This window comes from Bos indicus x Bos taurus, chromosome 25 (assembly GCF_003369695.1).
Source record: "Bos indicus x Bos taurus breed Angus x Brahman F1 hybrid chromosome 25, Bos_hybrid_MaternalHap_v2.0, whole genome shotgun sequence".
Taxonomy (NCBI): Eukaryota; Metazoa; Chordata; class Mammalia; order Artiodactyla; family Bovidae; genus Bos; species Bos indicus x Bos taurus.
Window position 1 is genome coordinate 39762986 of NC_040100.1, and position 18430 is coordinate 39781415.

Consider the following 18430-nt stretch of genomic DNA (forward strand, 5'->3'; position numbering starts at 1 on the left):
ACATTTCCCTTCTTCCCATGGTCTACTTACCTGTAGGCAGCTCTTCAGAACTGTCCTTGAACTCCAGGGGTCTTTGAACCCATGGCTCTTCTCCTTGCTCTAGACAGGAGATCACTTTAGGTTTGGGGAGCACAAATAATGCTGTGAAACAGAAAAACTGAGGTCAAAGACTGGTAACTTAACAACAGTTCACTAATTTCAAACTATTTCAGGAACAGCAAAGGATGCTTGAATAGTTTACAACACCAAATCTCATATCAGGTTTATAACATACTTCATTGGTGGATGGATATGCAAAGCAGAGACTGAGAAATAAACCTGAGCTGGACCAGTGAAAAAGATATAGGGCACAGAAATATAGTGCATGATCCCCATCTTCTGCTACCAAGAATATCCCACATTCTACTAAGGTAGAATCAAACTGCAAAGGCTGCAAGAAATACACACACTAGTCCTATTAACTATTCAATTCAGTTCAGTCACTCAGTCGTGTCCGACTCTTTGCGACCCCGTGAATCACAGCACGCCAGGCCTCCCTGTCCGTCACCAACTCCCAGAGTTCACCCAAACTCATGTCCATTGAGTCAGTGATGCCATCCAGCCATCTCATCTTCTGTCGTCCCCTTCTCCTCCCGCCCCCAATCCCTCCCAGCATTAGGGTCTTTTCCAGTGAGTCAACTCTTCACATGAGGTGGCCAAAGTACTGTAGGTTCAGCTTCAGCATCAGTCCTTCCAATGAACACCCAGGACTGATCTCCTTTAGGATGGACTGGTTGGATCTCCTTGCAGTCCAGGGGACTCTCAAGAGTCTTCTCCAACACCACAGTTGAAAAACAGGAAGACTTAAACTAGACAAGTCCAGGTTCAGGGGAGTCAATGCAAAGGTCCGTGGGTGGAGTATCAGGCATAAACGATACATGCCATCTTTACTTTTATTTAGTAAAAGTTAAACAAAATAACTAAATAAAACTAACTTTTTATTTAGTCCTCAAGCACCAAACACTGGACTAGAAAAGATTTCTACCACTCCTATAGCTCACTGGTTCACATCCAGGTGGAAGAAACAGACAAGAATTACTTAGTGGACTTTCTCAAAATCTTACTGCCAAGTATGGAAAGTATTCATCACTCAGTCATACCATAAATATGTAGTGAGTGGCTATGGTGCACCAGGCACCCTCTATGTGCCAGGGACATAGTGCTAAATAAATCAAGTCCCCTGATCTCACAAAGCTTATATTCTTGTGCAGAGTGAAACAATCTAACATCAACAGACGAGCAAATAAAATGTCAGGAAGTGATACATGTTTTGAAGAAAACTAAGGGAGGGTAAGAGAACATTTTAAGATTCTGCTTCTGTGAAGCTACTTGAGATATAAAGTTGTATAAAAAGTCTCCTTAAGTAACATCTGAGCAGAACCCTAAAATGAGGATTTTGTCATGAGGCAGAAATGTGGGCCAGGCAGAGGGAAGGAGGAAGAAATGAGCACATCAAGTCCATGAAACAAGATGAGTAGTGTGACTAGAGGGTCCAGAGCAAGGGCACAAGTGGCAGGAGACGACAGCAGGTTGATGAGGAAGGGCCAGACCTTGGAGGGTCCTGGGTCTTGGTAAGGAACCTGGATTTATTCTGAACGTTATGAGAAGTTATTGTAAGGTTTGAAGCAGAAAATGTCATGATCTGGTCAGGTTTTTAAAAGACTCTGGCTGCCACATAGGAAACAGACTGTGAGAGGGCAGGCAGTGGGTGCCAGGAAGAACGTACTGAGGTAAACCTCGATAGAGATGCTGCTACCTAAGACCAGGATGCTACGAGCACAAGAAGCTGAGATGTGACACTCAGGCTACACTGTGAGGTGGAACCAAGAGTGCTAGACTTCGTGGGGTATTATAGCAGATCGAGGTAAAGGGTGACTGGACATTGCTTGCTCTGAGCAAGTGGATGAATGGGGATGCCTTTTACAGAAATGAGAAAGATGTAAGGGCAAGTTTAGATGGAAGAAGAGATCAAGAATTCCAACAGTATAAGGAATGTGTACTGGGGAAAAGCTCCCTGGTGATCTGGTGATCCCTGCCTACACCATCTTATTGAGAACCAGTCAGCTACTAGAACAGAGACTCTCTCACAAGGGTGCATCCTCAGTATGCCAACAACAGGACAGTTTAGTCCACTCCTAGGCAAAGTGAAGGGGAGAAACTTTACCTAGAAAGATGACACTCTCATAGTTTTCTTGCATTACGTCATTGTAGAGGGCCTTCTGAGTGGGATCCAGTAACTCCCATTCTTCCTGGGAAAAATACATGGCCACTTCTTCAAATGTCAACAAGCTCTAAAGAAGAGAATGGGCTTCAGCTCAGTACTTGCCACTACAGAAGCAGCCCAATCTTCTAAGCCATGAACTACAAGGTAAGCCAGTCACTAAAGGAACTAATAGCACATGAATTATTTTAAAGCAAGATGGTAGAAAGTAGGCAAGGGATCAGCAAACAGCCCAGGAGGTACTCAGTTCCCCAGGGGGAACATCTGGGACACCTCTGAGCACCTGCTGGGCAGGGCAGGTCATGGGCAGCAGGGAGAGGCTGAAGAGTACAGCTCACCTGGGACTCAGGCAGAATGAGCTCAGGTGCCACTGTCCACTCACTGGTATTTGTCTGCTTAGGAAAGGCTAGGAGCTGGTGAGCAGGCACAGCTGTGGAAGAACAAGAAAATTTCTCTCCCTCCCATCTTTGAACATCCTAGGCTTAATTCAAAAGTATAGAAGATCCTGATTCTTTCAGTTGAGATAGAACAACTTTACAAGTGTTACATGGTACCGAGAAGTAGCTATCTCATTTTAAACAAGCATCTACTAGCCCCTAAGACAGGTTTCCCACTTGACTCTTCAGTTTTCACGAGTGAAGTTAAGAAAAGGAAATCTTTTTTTCTTTACATGACATGAATTCTTCAGAGTTGGGCAAAAATTAGAGGTGTTGTACAATGCAGTACGGAGTCCAATGTGCCAGGTACAGAAAACCCAAAGGTCGGAATGAGTTTGGTGAGTTCAAGAAACAGCAAGACCAGTGTGGCTAAAGAAGACTGAGCAGGGCAGGAGTGGCAGACTAGGGGAGGAAAGTGAAGAGGGGCCAGAACTTGGGGGTTCCTGGGTGACTCTATAAGGAGTTTGGATTTATTTTGAATGTGTGAAAAATCACGGTAAGGCTTTGATGTTGAGCCATGTTCTGATATGAACTGGTTTTTTAAAGGATTCTGGCTGCTGTGTGAACAGACTGCAGGCAGGGAGGAATGCTGGCAGGGGGTGCCAAGTATGGAGGTGGACATTATTAGAGACTGCCGCTGCTTACACCACAATGCTAAAGCACAGGAGGCTGAGACTTGGTTGGACTCAGGCCACATGGGAAGGTGGAGCCAAGAGAACTAGTGATGCATTAGTACTACCGGGGTTGGAACAGATTGGTGCAAAGGATGACCACAAGTTTTCTAGCCTAAAATACTGGGTGAAGGAAAGATAAGAGAAGAGCGATTTTGAGGGAAAAAGAGAAGGATCAAGATTTAGGATAAGGAATGAGTATGTACACGTGTTAAAAGCTTGCTGGTGATCTGGTGTACCTTTTCCCTGCCCACACCATCTAGTTGAGAACCAGTCAGCTACTAGAACAGACTCTCACAAGGGTGCATTCTCAGTACCCCCCAAAACAGGACAGATTAGTCCACTGCTGTGCAAAGGGAAGGGGAAAAAGAAACTTTACCTAGAGAGATGACAGTCTCATAGTTTTCTTGCATTACATCATTGTAGAGGGCCTTCTGAGTGGGATCCAGTAACTCCCATTCTTCCTGGGAAAAATACATGGCCACTTCTTCAAATGTCAATAAGCTCTAAAGAAGAGAATGGGCTTCAGCCAAGTACTTGCCACTTCAAAAGTGGCCCAACCTTCTGAGCCATGAACTGCATGGTAAGCCAGTCACTAAAGGAACTAACAGCACATGAATTAATTTTAAGTGAGATAGTAGAAAGGAAGTAGGCACGGGATCAGCAAACAGGTGCCCAAAGTCCTGAGAAAATCTGCGTTAAGTCCTCTGAGCATCTGCTGGGCAGGGTGGGTCACGGGCAGCAGGGAGAGGTAGCCCAAGATTCTGGAAAGCACAGCTCACCTGGGACTCAGGCAAGACAAGCTCAGGTGCCACTGTCCAGTCTTTGGTGTCTGTCTGCTCAGGAAAGGCTAGGATCCGGTGAGCAGGCCCCACTGTGGGTGAAATGGAGCCATAGTAAATATTTCTTGCTTATGTTTCTAATATGCTATGGTCAGTTCTAAAAGACAGAAGACCCTGATTTTTTCAGGATTGATGAGATGTTTTATAAGCATGTGGTGCACAGAAATGGCTTTCTCCTTGTTAATGAGAACCAAGTATCTACCAGCCTCTACAACAGGTGCCCCAGTTTCCACAAGCAAAATTAACAAAAGAAAACTCTTTTTATTATTTTCCTCTGATGACATAAATTGGTCACCTTGGCAAAGTTTAAACATATTTGCAAATGAAGTACTCAAGGACTCCAGTGTACAGTAGGAAATAGTTTTTAAATCATTTATTACTTTTTCCTTGGTACACAGTAGCATACACATTCTATTACTAACATTCTGTCACTAACCACCCATTCTGATCCAGATTTCTTCTGTATTTTCAAGATGAGGTGAGCCAGACCATCTTTACTTTTCTAAAAACAATTGTTGGTGTTATTACCAGGGTTCTGCGGTTGGGAGATTTCTGTATCTTAGGCCAATCCCCACCCTCAACCCCACATGACCTATTCTACCACCACCTGGGGGGCATCCTAATTGCTAATGTAGCTGCATTAGTAGATCCACAGGGCAGGGTAACCAGAAGTGCTCACACATTTTGGCTTAAATTATATCCCACCTCCCAGGAGAAGAAAAGTAACATGAAGATCCTTACCCCTCTCACATACGGGCTCAGGTTCTTTGTGGGTATTCCTGCTCAGTGGCTCTTGTAGACCCTGGTGTATATTCCAAACTTCTTCCTCCAGGGACATGCCCACTGGCTGGGACTCTGCTGGCTTCAGCTGGAAGCCTGGGGCCTCTGCTGCTTCTCCCAAGAGCACTGCCTCCTTTCCCAGCTCCTGGACTGCAACCTAGAAATAACCCCCATACTTGTTACCACAGAACTGACTTTTGGTTTGGGCTTGATGGGAGAGGGAAGAAAAAGCAGAAAGCAGAGAGTGCAGACTGCGGGAAAAGAGGGAGACACTGAAGGAAATGACACAAAGACCTAGAGATACCAGCCACCAATTTTCCACAAGAACAATCCATACACAACATAGGAAAACTGGGAGAAACCAGTAAAGGGTGTGGTTACTGCCAGCTCTCCAAGACAGCAGTCCCACTCTCTGAATTCAGCCCAGTTCAGCCCACTAACAGGGTTGCACAGGCCACCTGTTCTCATGCTGCCTTGACAGGCTTTCTCTCCCAACTTAGATCCTTGCCTTAGTGGTTTCCTGTCTTCTCTCAGAAGATTAAGGAATTGAATTTAAAAGTTGTCCTGTCAACCAGATTTTCCACATAGTCAGGGAAGATTCTTAAAGACAATGGGGATGAAATGGAGAAAAAAGCGGGTAAGAGTAATGGCTCTGTCCTATCCCCAAATGATTTTGATACAAAACACGTGCCCTCCTGGTATTCACAGTGGGCCTGAGGCCAGCTGGTGAGCTGTCACCTGCCCAAGGGCATGTCCTGGATCCCCACTCAGAGCAGAGCCAGGAACAACCACTGAGAGAGGGCAGTGGAGGCTCTTGCCTATGGTACAGAGGACACTACCCCTCAGGGTCTTTCTTCTCTCAGCTACTCTGCTGGGATTTCAAATCTTTCTTTCTCTGTGTTCTTTCTACTTTTTCCCCTTCCTGGGCAGTTGTCCCCTAGTCGTTTGGTTTGTTCCTTCTCTGTCGTATCTTCGCTCTCTTTTGGTCTCTCAGAGTCCTTTCTTTTCTGATCTGCCCTGAACTCTCCAGCTCCTTAGTGCTTTTTGTATGTTTCTAAGAATTTGAGGTCCATCTCCTTGGCCAAGCCAGACTAGGCTCATTACCCTCAACACACCCTGGCTCCAAAGAGAGCAAAACTCAACTCTGTCCCTAAGGCCAGGGAAGTCTCTACCAGGATCTCTGAATCCTATGGGCTGACTAAGGCTGTGGGTCTGTGCTTTCAGGTCCTGCTTCACAAGTGTTAAAGGAGCAATCCAATAGTGACCTAATCCATTTTTTCTCCCAATTAACTGCCCCAGTATATCCACCTTCACTCTATTTCACTGCACATCAAGAATCTTTCTCCTCACCCCATTCCTTGTTTGGCCAGTTTCCTTTTTCAAGTGTTCTACCAGGACCACAGCCTCCTCGATGCTCTGTGGATGTTGCTTCTTTATGAGAGTCTGGGTGTCCCCGGGCAGAATGGTCAGGAACTGCTCTAGCACCACAAGTTCCAAGATCTGCTCTTTTGAATGAATCTCTGGCCTCAGCCACTGACGGCATAATTCTTGAAGCTGGTCAACTACCTCCCGGGGTCCAGCTGCTTCATGATAGAGGAAGTTCCGGAAGTGCTGGTGAGACCTCTCAGGACTGAGACTGTCCGTCTGTGGGGCATGTTTCTTATGCTGACTGGCGTTCTCTGCCACAGGTCCTTTGGTCTCCCAAAGAGCTCTGATCTGAGGGTTCAAGAACTCAGCCACCTTCAGATCTACTGTCATCATTCTTCTCCAGGAACAATTCTGCTCCTGTATTAGACACCCCACCAGCGGCTACCTCTGACAACTGAAGCCCGATCTGGTTTTGAATAAAATCAATAAAAGGATCTTCTTCCTAAGGCACTGAGAGCAGAAACAAGCTCACGTCAGTAAGATATTGTCACATGAACTTTATTACTTGCTACTTATTATGAGAAAAATGAACTTTAAAAATCAACTGCCAGGCCTGTGTTTTGCTCCTTTTCTATTAACCAACTGAATACAGCACAGCTTATTAAAGACAAATTCCAGTAAGTTACTTCTCCTTCTCAAAAGAAAAAAAAAAATCAGGAAAGGTTAGCAAGTGAAAAACCTAGTACCCACTGGCTCCCACGAGTTTTGGGATTATCCAAATATTTAACTCATGCACTTCTTATGCCATCCTCTCCATGTCAAAAAAAGATTAGGAGAATATTCTGAATTTCTCTTAAAATGTCAACATATCATCCTAATCTTCTGTCTTTGGTAAGTGGGTACACTTGTATTACCCTTCATCCTCTTGAGATGGAAACCTTTGCTTCCTGGACCATTTGAGGTGCTACTTTCCATTGTGATTACTGCCAGGAGAGCTGAAACTATGAGACCAGAGTAGAAGGAAAGTAATTAGGAAAACTGGAGCCTTATTTTCTTGAAAAAAGCATCTCCCAAGGGAGTCTCCTGGGGGTCCAGTGATTAAGAATCCACACACTTCCAGTGCAGGGGAGGGTTTGATCCCTGGTCAGAGAATTCAGATCTCATATTTCCCAAAGTACAGCAAAAAAAAAAAAAAAAAAGGGCTGCCCACAAGAAATCAACTAACTGAAAACATTCTTGACATTTCTTTGCAAGACGTGTAAAGAAAACTATGCACAAGATTTATACGTGTATTTTGAATTTGATCTAGGAAAAATTACAGGTGACCCTTGTTCACAAAATGTTTATCCAAATGTCAAGCAGATAAAAAAGGAGAGCATGTGAGCTGGTGATGATTACTTTCAGCTTTTCCAAGGGTCATTTAGACCTCTGAGCAAGGCCTCGTGAATCTCACTTTCCCTGAGGTTACCCAGCAGAAATGGCACAGAAATTCTGCCCAGGAAGCCGCGGTATCTACAAAAGGTCGGCTCCCTATGCCCACTCGCTCAGGGGGCACGGGGGACACTTAACAAACTTTTGCATCACAGAGGCTGATCTCTGAGGGGAGGACTCTCGTTTCTCCCGCGGTCACATCAGCCAGTATAGGAAACGCCGGCGGAGGCGGGAAAGTGGACACGACTCGGGGCGCGTCCGCGAGCACTGGGCCTGCAGGCAGTGTCCGAGCGGGTTTCAGCCGCGCGGGCCCGGGCGCCACCCGCGCAAAGGGTGCAGAGCGGCCTCAGGAACCTGACGTCGGGCCTCGCCCGGGGTAGTTTGGCCGACCGGCTCCGACCACTCGCCTTGCAGCGGCCGCGAGCAGTGACAGGCGTCTCTCGGCGGCTCCGGAGCCGGCGCTGAAGGGGAAGCCGCTTCCAGGTTACCTCAGACAGCCTGGCTTCGTGGAAGCCGTTCCCTCTTCCCGGGGTTCAACCGCAAGCCGCCAAGCGTCTAACCGCCGCTCTGAGGAGCACAACCCCCGGCTCCACGCCACTCAGAGGCGGGTCCTGGGGCGCAGGTCTGGAATCACTTAGGCCCACCCAGCCGCTCTACCTCTTCTGCTGGCCGCCTGGCGCCAAGATCAGCACTCCAACCGGAAGTAGAAGGGACGCACTTCCGGGGAGGGGCCCTCGCAGCCCCGCTTGGGGCGCTAGCGCTGCGGTTCCAGGCGCGGCTGGGCTACCTCCTTCGGCTCAGAATTCAGCCCTGACAGCAAGAAAGGGTTACCGACCGCCGAGTCTCCAAGTCCGTCCAGCCTAGAGGGCCCAGCGCGCGACTCGACGCCCGGGTGTCGCTGTCTCTCGTCCCAGCTCTTTGAGGCTCGTGCGTCCAGGTCGTCCCTGTGTCGCGTTTGGGCTGCCGGCGGAGTCTAGTCATTCAGATTCGTCCTTGAGGGTCGCCGTCCCCTTCCGGCTTAGCGGGCAGTGTCCGAGCTGCGGTCCCGGGGCTCGTCGCATCTCCGCCAGTACAAGTCCGTTTTGTCCCGGTCAGGATCAACGGCCCCTGGGGGGGTGTGCCCGTTTCAGGGCGTGCGTACTCGCACAATTCTGTTTTTTCTTGTGAGGTAGGTTTTTCCTTGTGCAGTTGTTTCCTTTCCTAGAGCTCCTTGACGGAGAATTGAGAGCTAAGGAGTTGAAGGTCAGGTAATTCACCAATGGGAGTGTTCCAGTGGAATTTAGGGTCCTTTTTCCTATCTTATGTTTTTTCCACCAGAGCGCACTCCCCGGAGGATGGGAACCTTCTTTACTTTATTTATGTCTTATAGAGTTTCCTGGGTAAAGTAGGCATTCCATAAATATGTACTGAGTCATTTATAGGAATCTGAGTATCTCAGGTTGTCCGCTTTCAATTGTCAGCCAAGTCTAGTCAAGTTTACCACGTGTAGCCCGTGTTACAGAGTCCGTAGGACGGTGCCTTTGATTCAGGAAATCTGGGGAAAGGACTGAGACAATTTAACAAATATCAGTAACACAGGTAGGAAAGAGTAACACATAAGCTGAACGCTGTGAGAGTTCCAAGGAAGTGAAAGTTGATTTGGGGATAGGGAAAAGTTACAGAAGTCCTTGAGGGATTTGCCCTGCAGCAGAGAGTGGGGCCATATTCCAGGCAGGGGGAAAGGTAAGAGCAGTCTTGAAAGCTTCAGAGATGAGCATGTAAGAAAATCTTTAGTTCTTTTTTTTTTAACTCAATGTAATTAGGGTATATTTAGAGTAAAAGTTAGAAAATGAGTTCTTGTACTTCTACTATGGAGCCTGGAATGGAAGTGAAGAGATGGCATTTAATAAAATAAAGTAATAAAGAGTATCATTTGAGGGTTTTTGACAGAGATTCTTCCAGGGCAGCTCATCTGGAGCTAAGTTTAAGGTGGGAACAAAAATAAGAGACCATTACCAGGTCATTATGCTATTTTTGCTTTTAGGTAGACTGGTGTTACATTCCAAGGCGTAGATCTTGATTCTTTTTGAGAGAAAAGGATTAAACAGAGGTGATAATAGTATCTGCTGGGAATTTCCTGGCGGTCCAGTGGTTAGGGCTCCTTGCGTCCACTGTTGAGGGCACGGGTACAGTCCCTGGTTGGGGAACTAAGATCCCACAAACCATGCAGCATGCCCCCCCCCCCCAAAAAAGTATCTGCCTAAGTCACTTGAATATGTTTCAAAGCAGGTTCATTTCCTTAGAATTTCAGGTTGTGACTTAGTCTCTTCAAAGTAGTTGCTGTTTCCAGTCTCTCAGAACCAGTGGGCAATAAGTCTGCCACATGTAATTCAGAGCATTGAGATCCTCATCATCTGGACCAAGCTGAACATAAAATTGGAATTTGTTAAACTGAATAAATGGAGCTCTGCCAGCTGTGCCCCTGAGTGTCACTGGCAGGCCTGATTCATAACATGGGTAGGGAGCTGGTTACTGAATACAGGGAGAAGAAAGTGGGAAAAGAGACTCTGAAAGGAAGAAGAGGAAAGAAGTCACAAAATGCTGAATTGTGAATGAGGGCCCCTGATGACTGTTGTTTGAATGTTAAGGATAAGGGCCACAGTTCCTTATTCTTGCTGAGGAAGCCACTAAAGTCCCCTGAAAATCTTTCCTTTTGATTTCACCTTTCTCTGCCTGGGCACAGTTTGAGAAATGATGAATGTACAGCTGGAAAACAATGAAAGCATGCAGTTTATTCTGAGACATCATACAACTGCCATAGCAGGCTGAATGTTTTTGCTGGGTGACTGGCTGGGTTTAATGGTGCTGCTGTTGGCTAACAAACACTCTTTCCTTTTTTGGTTTATAATAGTAATCGCCTTAGTTAGAGCTGCCTTTTTTTAGAAGGTTGCTTGAGCTTAGCCTGTCGTTGGCTTCACACCCTATTCATTTTTGTATTCTTTCTTGAGCCTTAGTACTCTGTAAAGCAGTTGACATTTCTTGCAACAAATGTTAGAGGAAAACTAATGGTCTGGGTTCTTCTAGGTGAGAGGCTTTTGAGAATCCTGTGTAGTCAAGAAATGAATGAAAGTCAGTCAGGCTTTGCCCTAAAAGAGAAGAAAAATAACTGAAATACCAATTATTTTTCTCATTTCTCTGACATACTTTTCTTTCTTCATAGCACCTGGAATGGACAAAAGTGGCAGTTTTGTTACTTCCCATGAGGTTATGTATCTGGAAGGAGAACCATGAAATTAACCTAGAGTAGGACATTTCTAAAGACATGGAATGAATGGCTTTGGGCAACACCAGGAGGACTTAAAAGGAATATTTGAGGGTGCAGAGCTATAGAAGAGTTTGCCAACAGAAGGATTTATGGGAAACAGATAAGAATCATCAATAGAGAAACCGTTTAAATTTCTTCAAGCTGTGGAAAAACTGAGTCTTGGGTCAAATTAAGTAAAATCTATGCTGAAGAGAAGTCAAATAAAATCTCAAATGGAGAAAATGTGTTACTGAACACTCAATGTAAATTTAGGAAAACAATCTCAAGGACAAATCTTTTACTTTTTTTACTATTGTAAAATTTTTATAAAACTTTTGGGCTCATCTCTAAGAATTGCCATGATGCTGAAACTTGATAATATCCCAAATATGGAAGAATTTGTTATAAATAACACTTGAAAATACACAAAATGTACACAAGGAAGAATATCTGAGAGTGGAAAAGTGCCAATAACATACATTGTTTGTAAACTTAACAGATTACCTTGGTAAACATAAGAAACACTCAAGTTAAAGCTTAGTATTTGGGAATGCTGTATTGAATGCAGTAAAAGTTGGATTTCATTCATATGGACAAAAACTTTCTTCTTTGCCTAAAGATAGTATACTACTGTTCCTGAATTCCAACTCTCCAGACATCTCACTGTCAGGATGGCTTTAAGTCTTTATCCAGGTGGACGGACTGCTGCCCAGTGACCACTACAGGCAGAGCAATATGATTACTGCTTTCCTTTCTGGCAGTGAGGAAAATCAGCTTGTTTCAGGAGAGGAAAAGCCACACTGCATCTGTTACACAATATTATTCTGTCCTTGCCTTTCAGGCTTTCATACTTCCTTCTGAAGCACTACTTTTTATTGAGATTTATCTTATTTATCTTAAGTCTGTTCTTGTGAGCAGACCTTTTTTCTCACCTTTTTTCTTCCTTTTGTGTCTTTTCCTATATTCAGTTAGGGAGAGTATGCAGGTATTCCTGTTATTCCTGACTGGTGCTACTGTAAAGAAAGAGGAGGAGAACAAGCAGCATTCAGAAGCAGGGTTCTGAAGATTGATCACCCATGTCTTGCAGTAGCAACAGCTAGACAGGACCTTGGCAGTGGTAACTCTGAGTTCAGACCTTTACCTCTAGACCAGCACTACATGAGCCTTTATCCCTTTTAGGGATATGTGTACCCTTTAGTACAAATGCCTGTGCCTTCTGAAAGTTTGTGCTAGTTTTTGGAGGGGATGGGTTTTTTTTATTTGTATTTTTTTTTTTCTAATTAAGTAAGGCTTCTTTCTTTTTACCTCTATTGATTGTTTGAAACCAAATTCAGTATGAATAAGAGAGGGAAATATACAACACTGAATTTGGAGAAGAAAATGAGGGTTCTAAGTAGGATTGAAGCTGGAAGATCTCTTAAAAGTGTAATGGATGAATTTGGAATCAGTAAGTCAACATTTTATGACATTAAAAAGAATAAGAAATTGATTTTGGACTTTGTACTGAAGCAGGATGTGCCATTAATAGGGGCTGAGAAGAGAAAGAGGACAACAGGAGCCAAATATGGCGACGTGGACGATGCTGTCTACATGTGGTACCAACAGAAACGCTTCGCTGGTGTCCCTGTGAGAGGTGTGGAGCTTCAAGCTGCTGCCGAGAGATTCGCACAGTGTTTTGGGAGAACAGACTTCAAAGCTAGCACTGGTTGGCTTTTTAGGTTTCCAAATAGGCATGCAATTGGGAACCGAAAAGTATGTGCGGAACAAGTCCTAAGTTCAGCTTCAGAAAATGTTGAGTCATTTCGACAAAAACTGTCCATGCTTATCAAAGAAGAGAAGTTGTGTCTTGCTCAGCTGTACAATGAGGATGAGACTGACCTCTTTTGGAAGTCAATGCCAGAAAATACTCAGGCAAGCAGAAAAGATATTTGCCTGCCAGGGAGGAAAATAAACAAAGAACAATTGTCTGCTCTTTTATGTGCAAACACAGATGGTACTCATAAGTTGAAGTCAATCATTATTGGAAAATCAAAGCTGCCCAAAAGTGTAAAAGAGGACACATGTACATTACCTGTGATATACAAACCTAGTAAAGATGTTTGGTTCACCAGAGAATTGTTCTCAGAATGGTTTTTTCAAAACTTTGTTCCTGAGGTCAAGCACTTCCAACTTAATGTCCTAAGATTCCAAGAGGAGGATGTCAGGTCCTTGTTACTTCTGGACAGTTCTCCAGTTCACCCTTCTACTGAATTACTAACCAGTGAGGATGGTCGAATAAAATGCATATTCTTTCCCCATAACACTTCAACCCAAATTCAGCCAATGAATCAAGGCGTGATCTTGAGCTGCAAACGACTTTACTGGTGGAAGCAACTTGAGGAAAGTCTTGTAATTTTTGAAGTGATGATGAACAAGAAAAAGGAGAAAAATTAGTTTCCAAGGTTAAAATCTACAACCTAAAAAGAGCAGTTTTTAACTGGGCAAAGAGTTGGGATGAAGTAAAGCAAATAATGATAGCAAATGCATGAGAAAATCTTCTTTACAAAAAGGAACATGAATATGATCTTCAAGGCTTAGAAGATGGGGATTATAGAGAAATTCTTGAGACATGTAGGGAGTTGGAAACCAAGCTGGATGACAATAGGGTATGGTTCAATGTGGGTGAAGAAGAAAAGGGTAGCACATCAGAAACAAAAGGTGGAATTATAAAGAAAGTTGTTCAAAAAGGAGCTGAAGAGGAGGCTGATGAATTTAAGTTATCAGCTGTAGGAAAGAGTTTGGACTACCTACTTGATTTTGTCGATGTCACACCTGAGTTTCAAAGGTTCCATTTTACACTGAAAGAGATGCAACAAGAAATAATCAAGAAACAGTTCCAGAACAGGATCCATTCTAGAATTGGTAGGTTTTTGAAACCGAGGCCTCATAATATTAAGTATTCCTTCAGTATGCCTTCAACTTCTGGTTGTAATAATGAGATGTTGTGTTTAAAGATTTCTGCAATTTTGTGATGATACATGAACTAGACCTGTTGTGGATTGTCATTGTTTATATCAACTGACCTCACTTTGCATAGCAATGCCCATTTATATTGTTTATAAAATAAACAATTTGAAAGGAATAAATTTGGGGTTTTTTATGTATAAATATGTTATTTAATCCATTTTTTTTTCTACTTAAGGCAAAGGCTTTAAATAAGGAATTACTGTCCCAGATTATGGGTGGAATGGATGTGAGGAAAGCATTAAAATCTAAATATATTCACAGCATATAACAAAGCAGCTATGTTTATGCTGACTAGTTATTTAAGAAGGTAAGGACAGATTTTTCAATGTAATGGTGTGACATTGTAAATGTCTTGTAAATGCTCTTGTAAATGGGTTACCACCTACTTAGTGTTTGTTTTTCTCTTATTGTGGAAGTAACATGCCAATTATAAAAGACAACATAAAAAAGATAAAAGCACTCAAATTTTATTGACTAATGATGGACTCTCAACACTTTGGTATATTACATGTATCTTTAAAATAGGTAAGTTACATTGTAAATACAGTTTTATATCTTATTAACATTTTTGTTATTTACAAATTAGCATTTGTTGAGACATCTTTCAATCCCTAGGGTAGAATGGATGGCGGAAGAAGTTGAGGGGGAATGTCAGATGAGCATACTGGATAGCTCTCAAGTTCATGGCATTAACATCCGTTTTTACCCCAGTGTTCATAAAGTCTCAGAATATATGACCTGCAGTCATATTCTTTTCAAAAGTATTCATTGAGGGAGTTCCGTGGTGGCCTAGTGGTTAGCATTCCAGACTTTGACTGCCACGGCCCAGGTTCAATCCCTGGTCACCATTTGAGACCCCACAAATCCTGCGAATAGCAACCCCCTCCCCCAAAAAACAGTATTCATTGATTTTGCAAATTTCACGTTGTTGTGCTGGGTATTTAGGAATAGGAACAAGCCACAGTTGGGTGTGTGAGAGCCAAAATGAGTTCACAGAGGGCTTTATGAGTGCTTGGATAATAGGGAACGGGCAAGTGTGACTTCTGAGCTGGCCTTTGAAGTGTGGGGGAAGCAGGGGAAAAGGCAGTCTAGGCAAAGGGGAAGTGAGCACAGGCTCTCTGGTGTCAGAATGTATGTCCCTGGGAAGCGTCGAGGTCCCTGGATGGTTGCCGTAGGGGCGACTAGTGGAGACCGGAGCAAAGACAAACCAGGGACAGATTTTCAGTGCCCCTGGAGGTCATCCGAAGACTTCGGCCTGGATCCACGTGAAGTCCTGTAGGCGCTGCATCCTGAAGGTCTGACCTCAGCTCTACTTCCTCCTTACTGCTCCTTTCCTAGTCCAGGGTGCATCCACTCTGCACCTGTCTCCTTGGTCTCCTCTGCCATCAGTTCCCCATCCTGTGGCCAGAGACAGCGAACTAAAAATTGAAGAGGTGCTCCCAGTGGGCCGTGGGCCCCTAGGCCCACCCTTCCCCGCCCGAGACCTGCCCACCCGTACCAGCTCGCCTCCTGCTGGACCACGAGGGAGGTTCGGACTGCGGGTGAGCGCGCGCACCTGCGGACGGGGAAGCTTAGAGTGTAGTCGCGCCGCCAGGAACTTCTCGCGGTGGAAGGAGGGGAAAACTGTGCTGCTCGGCCGTCCTGGCCCTGCGCCAGGAGTCGGAGCCGAAGACTGGGCGAGGTCCGGGGAGGCCCGGGCCGGGCCTGCGCGGAGGGCGGGCCTGAGGATGGGCGCAGCCAGGCAAGGCCCTGGAGGGCCCGCGAGCGGGGCGCGGCAGGTGCGGGCTGCCTGCGCAAGGCGGCCCCAGGCCCTTGCGGAGGGGGAAAGGTTTGCTGGAACGCGGCCGTCGAGCACCCCCCGCCCCCAACACACACACCCTAGTCCTTGCTCCTCCCGGGCCGGCTCGGGAGCCATCCTCGAAGGGACCAGCTGGTGGGGCTCACAAGGTCCTAGGCGCGCTGCGCCCACTCCCAGATGCCGCCAGAAGCTAAGCTGTGGGACCCGCAGCCTCGTTTTTTTGCCTAAACCTGAGAAAGGACTGACGTTTTGGCTTCTGGAAATCCTCCTGAAGACGAGAGCTCCTCAGAGAAACCCAGGCTCCTCGCTTTGTTCCGGTGGCTGTGGCAGGGTTACCAGACTTAACCTGGACTCCCTCCCAAGAGAATGGGAAACAGCCTCAAGAGAAGCTTCACCCTCTGATGGATTTAGAACGTTCTAAATCCTTCACCCAGGATTTAGAACGTTTTCCTGCCTAGAGGGGAAGTTGGGGTGGAGAGGCAGACAGTTTCCTCTTTAGGTCCTAAACACATCCTGGTGTACCTGCATACGGTGTGTGCAGCGTGCACGGTGTGTGCAGCGTGCACAGTCGCGTCGACTGTGAGACTCCATGGACTGTAACCTGCCAGCCCCAGCCGTCTCTGGAATTTTCCAGGCATAAATACTGGAGTGGGTTACCATTGCCTACATTTCAGAAACTTAGCATTTTCTCTTCTCATCCTTTCCACCTGGGGAAATCTCACTATCTCCCTGAAGCAGGTTTGGATCCTGGTGAGCCATCAGTTTTGGTTTCTTAACACAGAAGTTTCTGGGATGCTCAAAGTGTTTCAGTGATGAATTAAGGACATTCACTTGTTTGTCAGAGATGGTGTGGGGGGTGGGGGTAGGCCTGAGTCATTTTTCATTAACCATTTTGTTGTTGAATTCCCCTGGACCATTCCGTCTCCTAACTGCACTGAAACGTGTTAAGTTCTTTCATAAATGGGGTAAAAACTCAGTGACTGCTGATGGCTCTCCCTGGAAATAAAAACTAAGCGACTTAGTGCTGTTTTATCACTCTTTCTTGTCTCTGGTGTTATGGGGCTTTATCCCCTTTGTCGGGCCTGATGCTTCTAGATGGCCTCTGCCAGGCTTTTTCACATTGCTTATGCGTGGTACCAGGAGACTTTCTGCTGGTTTCAGGCACTACTTTTGCTACAAGGGTATGAGACTGTTGCTCAGGGCCAGTCCACATCTCTCAAGCCTCCTTTCTACCCATCTGGACTGCGGGGGCAGGGGTCTTTATTGCCCCCAGTGTTAGTTTCTTTTTGACAAAACAGCCAGCTGGAATCTCTTCTAGTTTCTTTCCCAAGAAGACTAGTGGGGTAAAAGTAGGAGTAACGTAAAAAGTATATATACTTAACCTTCCCTTGCAATGCCTTCATGGGACCCTACTGTAAGGACCTCTGACCTGCTTTTTCAAATATGACTACAAGAAAAAACAAAATACAAATATGACTACAAAGTCATCAATCCTGCCTGTAACAGTAGACTGCTGCTGCTGCTAAGTCGCTTCAGTCGTGTCTGACTCTGTGCAACCCCATAGACGGCAGCCCACCAGGCTCCCCCGTCCCTGAGATTCTCCAGGCAAGAACACTGGAGTGGGTTGCCATTTCCTTCTCCAATGCATGAAAGTGAAAAGTGGAAGTGAAGTCACTCAGTCGTGTCCGATTCTTAGCGACCCCATGGACTGCGCCCATGGGATCTTCCAGGCAAGAGTACTGGAGTGGATTGTCATTGCCTTCTCCAAAGTCTGTCTCCACTCGTGGGCAATAACTCAGTCATACCAGGACCATTTTTTCCTGGCAACCATTTCCTAGACCAAAATAACTTGTTTTTGAAGAGCCAGATCTTTACTTTGCAAGAAAGCAAACATTCTAAACAATCAAAAGGCATGTTCACTGCTGTGAACACACACACAAAATTTAGAGGACACCTTTATGACATCACCCAAAGCAGCCACTGGGCTTGACCCTTGTTTCCACATAGCGACCTCAGCCTGGAGCCAGCCAGGGCCACACCTCCCTCCCTCCGCTTGCCGTCACCTTTTTCAGAACCTTCCTTAGCAATAAGACCAGAAAGAGAAAGCAGGTCCTCCTCCCAAAGTGGACAAAGACAGATCAACGTGGCGGACAAGACAAAGGCCCTCAATGATGAGTCACAAGTTCATGTTTCCTGAAGATATTTATTAACATCCAACCATATTTTCGACAAGGGTGGGCATGATTCCTAACTTCCCCAGGATTCATGTTTTTGAAGTCTCCCAGGGAACCCATCTTCCGTGAACCTTCTGAAGACTCGATCTCTGCAAAGGGTAAACTAATTCAGACTTATATAGTTTCCTCTGCCTATTTCCGGGCAGACCTGCAAATTCTGTCTTACTATTTCCCTTAGGTCTCTTGTTCCTTTTTGTTTGAGGTGACAATTACATTAGGACCTGCCAGTGACCAATATGGTCAGGCCATTGACGGTGGGTGCCCGGGACTGCCTATGCACTTCCCAGCCAGGCCTTCAGAAGAGCTGCAACTCACCACCA

At 45.4% G+C, this 18430-nt stretch overlaps 3 protein-coding genes across 3 annotated transcripts in view; 1 reads left to right on the plus strand and 2 right to left on the minus strand.

Annotated features, from left to right (window-relative positions):
* The window catches only part of ZNF263 (zinc finger protein 263), a 33262-nt gene that overhangs the window by 6656 nt on the left and 8176 nt on the right, over positions 1-18430 (minus strand). Inside the window, 10 exon segments of the mRNA XM_027527065.1 lie at positions 31-141; positions 2204-2330; positions 2599-2690; positions 3748-3874; positions 4151-4242; positions 4952-5147; positions 6341-6799; positions 8008-8250; positions 8577-8733; positions 15577-15889. Of these exon segments, the coding sequence (XP_027382866.1) occupies positions 31-141; positions 2204-2330; positions 2599-2690; positions 3748-3874; positions 4151-4242; positions 4952-5147; positions 6341-6799; positions 8008-8250; positions 8577-8733; positions 15577-15889 (1917 nt within the window).
* Positions 8560-14176, plus strand: TIGD7 (tigger transposable element derived 7). The gene is given in 3 exon segments (XM_027527464.1): positions 8560-8957; positions 10989-13470; positions 13473-14176. Coding segments are annotated over 2 exon segments (1674 nt in total). The 5' UTR covers positions 8560-8957; positions 10989-12407; the 3' UTR covers positions 14084-14176.
* On the minus strand, positions 15350-17420 carry LOC113883608 (translation initiation factor IF-2-like). The gene is made up of 2 exons (XM_027527487.1): positions 15577-17420; positions 15350-15476 (listed from the first exon to the last, which is right to left on the minus strand). Exons 1-2 carry the CDS (start codon positions 15991-15993, stop codon positions 15399-15401), a joined length of 495 nt encoding a protein of 164 aa, XP_027383288.1. The 5' UTR covers positions 15994-17420; the 3' UTR covers positions 15350-15398.

Bases quoted from the DNA above. Each gene is read 5' to 3' on its own strand.
- LOC113883608 (XM_027527487.1), bottom strand. From the start codon at position 15,993: ATGGCTCCCGAGCCGGCCCGGGAGGAGCAAGGACTAGGGTGTGTGTGT. The intron at 15,477-15,576 runs GTACGGGTGGGC...CTCTGGCCACAG, and splicing joins GTCCAGCAGGAGGCGAGCTG to GATGGGGAACTGATGGCAGA.